Source organism: Oncorhynchus mykiss, chromosome 13, assembly GCF_057628025.1.
Source record: "Oncorhynchus mykiss isolate SJ-2025 chromosome 13, ASM5762802v1, whole genome shotgun sequence".
Lineage (NCBI taxonomy): Eukaryota > Metazoa > Chordata > Actinopteri > Salmoniformes > Salmonidae > Oncorhynchus > Oncorhynchus mykiss.
In genome coordinates this window covers 79,564,357-79,572,424 of record NC_143034.1, presented here as the reverse complement: position 1 = coordinate 79,572,424, position 8,068 = coordinate 79,564,357, and the positions used below count along the sequence as shown (strand labels likewise).

At 41.8% G+C, this 8,068-nt stretch overlaps 1 protein-coding gene across 1 annotated transcript in view; it reads left to right on the top strand.

Annotated features, from left to right (window-relative positions):
• The first annotated feature begins 4,603 nt into the window (after positions 1-4,603).
• LOC149979029 (NLR family CARD domain-containing protein 3-like) overlaps positions 4,604-8,068 on the top strand; it is a 165,027-nt gene continuing 161,562 nt past the window's right edge. The window contains exon 1 of the mRNA XM_090197923.1: positions 4,604-4,687. Coding sequence (XP_090054049.1) covers positions 4,650-4,687 — 38 coding nt within the window. The 5' untranslated portion in view covers positions 4,604-4,649. The remainder of the gene's footprint in view (positions 4,688-8,068) is intronic.

The following is an 8,068-nucleotide window of genomic DNA, read 5'->3' as shown; positions in this document are numbered from 1 at the left end:
CTCATTGAAAACATCAGAAGTTCTTCAAAGGTAAATGATTTTATTTGAAGGCTTTTATGTTTTTGTTAATGTTGCGTGCTGGATGCTAACGCTAATGCTAACGCTAAATGCTAACGCGAAATGCTAACTCTAGCTAGCTACTTTTACACAAATTATTGTTTTCCTATGGTTGAGAAGCATATTTTGAAAATCTGAGATGACAGTGTTGTTTACAAAAGGCTAAGCTTGAGAGATGGCATATTTATTTCATTTCATTTGCGATTTTCATAAATAGTTAACGTTGTGTTATGCTAATGAGCTTGCTGATAGATTTACACAATCCTGGATACAGGGGTTTTTTTCATAGCTAAACGTGACGCAGAAAACGGAGCGATTTGTCCTAAACAAATAATCTTTCAGGAAAAACTGAACATTTGCTATCTGAGAGTCTCCCCATTGAAAACATCTGAAGTTCTTCAAAGGTAAATGATTTTTTTGAATGCTTTTCTGTTTTTTTGTGTAAATGTTGCCAGCTGAATGCTAATGCTAAATGCTACGTTAGCCATCAATACTGTTACACAAATGCTTGTTTTGCAATGGTTGAGAAGCATATTTTGAAAATCTGAGATGACAGTGTTGTTAACAAAAGGCTAAGCTTGAGAGCTAGCATATTTATTTCATTTCATTTGCGATTTTCATGAATAGTTAACGTTGCGTTATGGTAATGAGCTTGAGTCTGTATTCACGAACCCGGATCCGGGATGGGGAGATCAGAAAGGTTAACAAAATAAAATAGATGATTATTATCACTGAATCACCTCTCATAAAGAAACTAGCTAGTATGACAGTAATGGTCTCTTCACATTACAACTTAAAATAAAATAGCAGCGATGAGTATAATAACCACCTCTTCAAAACCAAAATAACATTATGTAATGATCACTGCATTACCTCCCAATACATAATGGATGATTAACACTGAACCACCTCTTCAAAACCAAAATAACATTATGTAATGATCACTGCATTACCTCCCAATACATAATGGATGATTAACACTGAACCACCTCTTCTAAACCAAAATAACATTATGTAATGATCACTGCATTACCTCCCAATACATAATGGATGATTAACACTGAACCACCTCTTCAAAACCAAAATAACATTATGTAATGATCACTGCATTACCTCCCAATACATAATTGATGATTAACACTGAACCACCTCTTCTAAACCAAAATAACATTATGTAATGATCACTGAATTACCTCCCAATACATAATGGATGATTAACACTGAACCACCACTCTTCAAAACCAAAATAACTAGTATAGCTGATTATTATCTCTGAACCACTTCTCCTAAATAAATTAACTAGTATTAAAGTAATGGTCTCTCCGCATTACAACTCAAAATAAAAAAGAAGAGATGAGTAATGATCGCTGCGTTACCTCCCAATATAATGGAAGATCAATGCTGAACTACCTCTTCAAAACCAAAATAACTAGTATTGGTAATAGTCAACTGTATTACACACCCAAAATTAAATAGATGATCATTACTGAATCACCTCTCCAAATAAAATCTAGAATTTCAATAATGGTCGCCTGCATTATTACCCAAAATAAAAATCATCAATCATTCATTTCATTCATCCTATATTGACAACATGCATTTCACCAATAGTCACGTTACGTACTTTCTCCAAACTAAGATCTGACTATATCATATTCAACGTGTATGTCTATCATTTAGAGTGAGTGAGTTGCCACTTCCTTATTAGAGGGAAACCACACCAGTAAATGCCATTTAATTACAGACTTAGATTAAACTGTTTACCTTGTTTCATTTGGATCTCTGGCACCACGGTGTGGAATCTCCTCCAACCGGGGGGAGACACTCACTCCCGGCAAGCTCGCCAAATGTTAGGGTTCGTTCCTTACGTCCTTCTTTGTCAATCATTGGTTCATTGGTGAAATTAACATTATGACAATATCTTTAAATCATCTTAAATCATTCAAAAACCTTTATTAATGCAATTGCAGACAGAAGTTGACAAACAGGAACAGGAACAGGAACATAACACATGTTTCTGAGTAAGTTCTGCATCAAACAAAAGGTCTCCAGTTGTTTTGTTACACCCTCAGTGTTGCCTGGTGATGTCACTACCTACGTCAGTACCTTTTTACTCCTGAGACCAAAACTCTGCCTCCCAAGCTATATAAACAATGGCTTTTAGTGTTATCTAAAACGTAGCAGTCAAAGTCAACTCCCCAAAGTTGCTTTATTGTGGAATGTTTGACTAGTCTTATCTCCTCCACTCCCCTGCAGAGCTCCTTCTTCACAGTCACACATTACTCATCCTCCACTCCCCTGCAGAGCTCCTTCTTCACAGTCACACATTACTCAGAGGGGCCTCTTTATAATGAGGCAGAGAGAGAGAATTAGAAAACAACTGTGGAACAATATTAAAACCTCATAATGTATATATAGTTAATCTGTAGTCTAGGACCCTATTATTGCAAGGAGTGAGGAGTCTTGTAACCCCTCCCCTTCTATTAATACAACATAAGACTAATCAATTATTCGAATACATCAAACATTTTGGTACAACACTTTTCCTGACCCCTAGGTGAACCCGACAGTAGGGAGGATGATTTTGGTGACCAAGACACAGGCCTACAGCTTGATTTATTTGTCTGTCGGTTATTGTCATGCAAAAGACCTGACCTGAAGGTAAATGACTGTTAATTAACATACACAGGTTTAGCAACTCCAGGCCTCCATTGTATACAAGCCTCATTCAAACCACTGTCTACAAGCCTCATACAAACCACTGTCTACAAGCCTCATACAAACCACTGTCTACAAGCCTCATACAAACCACTGATGAGCACCTTTGGAACATCTACATTAAAAAACGGCAGCATACTGGCAGCAATATCCTTGCCTGTGAAGCCATTTTTGTGCAAACCAATGATGACGGCACATGTTTCCTTGCAGGTAACCATGGTTGACAGAGGAAGAACAATAATTCCAAGCACCACCCTCCTTTTGAAGCTTCCAGTCTGTTATTTGAACTCAATCAGCATGACAGAGTGATCTCCAGCCTTGTCCTCGTCAACACTCACACCTGTGTTAACGAGAGAATCACTGACATGATGTCAGCTGGTCCTTTTGTGGCAGGGCTGAAATGCTGTGGAAATGTTTTTGGGGGATTCAGTCATTTGCATGGCAAAGAGGGACTTTGCAATTTATCTTATCACTCTTCATCATACTCTGGAGTATATGCAAATTACCATCATACGAACTGAGGCAGCAGACTGTGAAAAGTAATATTTGTGTCTCAAAACATTTGGCCACGACTGTACTATCAAACAATTGTGACTTGATTCTCAAAATTAAATTTCACGTTTTGACTGCAGTCATTACTCATGACTGTCGGTGTGAATACAGTCACCACAACAGCACAACACCACAACAGCACAACACCACAACAGCACAACAGCACAACACCACCACCACAACAGCCCAACACCACAACAACACCACAGAACAACACCACAACAGCCCAACATGGTGTGGCAGGAATACAGTCACCCCAAAACAGGCCCAAAACTAGTTAAGCTACCACAGTATCCCCTTGACCTTTTTGGATTGCAAACCTAAAGAGACACACCAGACAAGACTCAGAGACAGCAACAGAAGAATAGGATGTGTGAGAGAGAGTGAGAGTGAGAGTGAGGGAGTGAGAGTGAGAGTGAGAGTGAGAGTGAGAGTGAGAGAGAGAGAGAGAGAGAGCGAGAGAGAGAGAGAGAGAGAGAGAGAGAGTGAGAGAGAGAGAGAGAGAGAGGTACTCTGGGATTATTGAATCATTTTGGCTCATTAGACAGGTCAGATTCTATGTTTGAAGATATGGAGGGGTTTTTGGCAATACACTGTAGATGTATGTGTTCACAAGTAGCCCCCAATATCTTCAAATCCTAGGGGAGAGGAGATGCTACTCCTGGGGTGAGAGGAGATGCTACCCCTGGGGTGAGAGGAGTTGCTACCCCTGGGGTGAGAGAGGAGCTGCTACCCCTGGGGTGAGAGAGGAGCTGCTACCCCTGGGGAGAGAGGAGCTGCTACCCCTGGGGAGAGGGGAGCTGCTACCCCTGGGGAGAGAGGAGCTGCTACCCCTGGGGAGAGAGGAGCTGCTACCCCTGGGGAGAAAGGAGGTGCTACCCCTGGGGAGAGGGGAGCTGCTACCAGGAGAGACTGTGACAATGCTTGGGAAGACCTTAACGATTGGTGAGTGTTGGGGCACGTTTGGCAGGAGCTTCAGTGATGAAGACTGCTGAACTTCAGTGATGAAGACTGCTGAACTTCAGTGATGAAGACTGCTGAACTTCAGTGATGAAGACTGCTGAACTTGCTGATGTTTCACAATATGCCATGGCCGTCTCAGTCACCAGGTCTCAACACAATAGAACACCACCATCAACAAAACACCAAATTATGGATTTTCTTGTGGAAGAATGGTGTCACATTCCTCCAATAGAGTTGCAGACAGATGTAGAGTGTATTCCAAGGCACATTGTAAGAGCTGTAAAGAGAGAGGAAGAGAGAACAGGTAGAACCTGATATGCAAATGAGCAGAGCAAACAAAAGTAACTTTCCACAACCTGATGATCATTCAGACTCTGTTTCTATTGAGAGATAAAAGGTAAGACGACGATTGTTATGTGTATTCATATAGTTGATGATATTGTTATGTGTATTCATATAGTTGATGATATTGTTATGTGTATTCATATAGTTGATGATATTGTTATGTGAATTCATATAGTTGATGATATTGTTGGTGGACAGTATTATAATAGTCCTACTCTCCTTAAAATGTTTTCAATATAAATTAGATTAATTCATTCTGTGCCCATCTGTGTGCCCAAGGGTGATCGCTCCTACACTATCTAGAATCTAAAAAGGTTATTTGGCTGTCCCCATAGGAGAACCGTTTGTAGAACCCTTTTTGGTACTAAGCACAGAGGGTTCTACCTGGAACCCAAAATAATATCCTATGGGGACAGCCAGAGGACCCGTTTGGAACCCTTTATTCTAAGAGTGTAATGTATCATAGGTCTATAGACCAGGGTGATCTCCTACTGTATCATAGGTCTATAGACCAGCGTGATCTCCTACTGTATCATAGCTCTATAGACCAAGGTGATCTCCTACTGAATCATAGGTCTATAGACCAGGGTGATCTCCTACTGCATCATAGGTCTATAGACCAGGGTGATATCCTACTGTATCATAGGTCTATAGACCAGGGTGATATCATACTGTATCATAGGCCTATAGACCAGAGTGATCTCCTACTGTATCATAGGTCTATAGACCAGGGTGATCTCCTACTGTATCATAGGTCTATAGACCAAGGTGATCTCCTACTGTATCATAGGTCTATAGACCAGAGTGATCTCCTACTGTATCATAGGTCTATAGACCAGGGTGATCTCCTACTGTATCATAGGTCTATAGACCTGGGTGATCTCCTACTGTATCATAGGTCTATAGACCAGGGGGATCTCTTACTGTATCACAGGTCTATAGACCAGGGTGATCTCCTGCTGTATCATAGGTCTATAGGCCAGGGTGATCTCCTACTGTATCATAGGTCTATAGACCAAGGTGATCGCCTACTGTATCATAGGTCTATAGACCAGGGTGATCTACTACTGCATCATAGGTCTATAGACCAGGGTGATCTACTACTGTATCATAGGTCTATAGACAAGGGTTATCTCCTACTGTATCATAGGCCTATGGACCAGGGTGATCTTCTACTGTATCATAGGTCTATGGACCAGGGTGATCTCCTACTGTATCATAGGTCTATAGACCAGGGTGATATCCTACTGTATAATAGGCCTATAGATCAGGGTGATCTCCTACTGTAGCATAGGTCTATGGACCAGGGTGATCTCCTACTGTATCATAGGCCTATGGACCAGGGTGATCTCCTACTGTATCATAGGTCTATGGACCAGGGTGATCTCCTGCTCTATCATAGGTCTATAGACCAGGGTGATCTCCTACTGTATCATAGATCTATAGACCAGGGTGATCTCCTACTGTATCATAGGCCTATAGACCAGGGTGATCTCCTACTGCATCATAGGTCTATAGACCAGAGTGATCTCCTACTGTATCATAGGTCTATAGAACAGGGTGATCTACTACTGCATCACAGGTCTATGGACCAGGGTGATCTCCTACTGTATCATAGGTCTATAGACCAGGGTGATCTCCTACTGTATCATAGGTCTATAGACCAGGGTGATCTCCTACTGTATCATAGGTCTATAGACCAGGGTGATCTCCTACTGTATCATAGGTCTATAGGCCAGGGTGATCCCCTACTGTATCATAGGTCTATAGACCAAGGCGATCTCCTACTGTATCATAGGTCTATAGACCAGGGTGATATCATACTGTATCATAGGCCTATAGACCAGAGTGATCTCCTACTGTATCATAGGTCTATAGACCAGGGTGATCTCCTACTGTATCATAGGTCTATAGACCAAGGTGATCTCCTACCGTATCATAGGTCTATGTACCAGGGTGATCTCCTACTGTATCATAGGTCTATAGACCAGGGTGATCTCCTACTGTATCATACTTCTATAGACCAGAGTGATCTCCTACTGTATCATAGGTCTATAGACCAGGGTGATCTCCTACTGTATCATAGGTCTATAGACCAGGGTGATCTCCTACTGTATCATAGGTCTATAGACCAGGGGGATCTCCTACTGTATCACAGGTCTATAGACCAGGGTGATCTCCTACTGTATCATAGGTCTATAGGCCAGGGTGATATCCTACTGTATCATAGGTCTATAGACCAAGGTGATCTCCTACTGTATCATAGGTCTATAGACCAGGGTGATCTACTACTGCATCATAGGTCTATAGACCAGGGTGATCTACTACTGTATCATAGGTCTATAGACCAGGGTTATCTCCTACTGTATCATAGGCCTATGGACCAGGGTGATCTTCTACTGTGTCATAGGTCTATGGACCAGGGTGATCTCCTACTGTATCATAGGTCTATAGACCAGGGTGATCTCCTACTGTATAATAGGCCTATAGATCAGGGTGATCTCCTACTGTAGCATAGGTCTATGGACCAGGGTGATCTCCTACTGTATCATAGGTCTATAGACTAGGGTGATCTGCTAGTGTAGCATAGGTCTATAGACCAGGGTGATCTCCTACTGTATCATAGGTCTATAGACCAGGGTGATCTCCTACTGTATCATATGTCTCTAGACCAGGGTGATCTCCTACTGTATCATAGGTCTATAGACCAGGGTGATCTCCTACAGTATCATAGGTCTATAGACCAGGGTGATCTCCTACTGTATCATAGGTCTATAGACCAGGGTGATCTCCTACTGTATCATAGGTCTATAGACCAGGGGATCTTCTACTGTATCACAGGTCTATAGACCAGGGTGATCTCCTACTGTATCATAGGTCTATAGGCCAAGGCGATCTCCTACTGTATCATAGGTCTATAGACCAGGGTGATATCTTACTGCATCATAGGTCTATAGACCAGAGTGATCTCCTACTGTATAATAGGCCTATAGACCAGGGTGATCTGCTACTGTATCATAGGTCTATAGACCAGGGTGATCTCCTACTGTATCATAGGCCTATGGACCAGGGTGATCTCCTACTGTATCATAGGTCTATGGACCAGGGTGATCTCCTGCTCTATCATAGGTCTATAGACCAGGGTGATCTCCTACTGTATCATAGATCTATAGACCAGGGTGGTTTCTTACTATATCATAGGTCTATAGACCAGGGTGATCTCCTACTGTATCATAGGTCTATAGACCAGGGTGATCTCCTACTGTATCATAGGCCTATAGACCAGGGTGATCTCCTACTGCATCATAGGTCTATAGACCAGAGTGATCTCCTACTGTATCATAGGTCTATATTCCAGGGTGATCTCCTACTGTATCATAGGTCTACAGACCAGGGTGATCTCCTACTGTATCATAGGTCTATAGACCAGGGT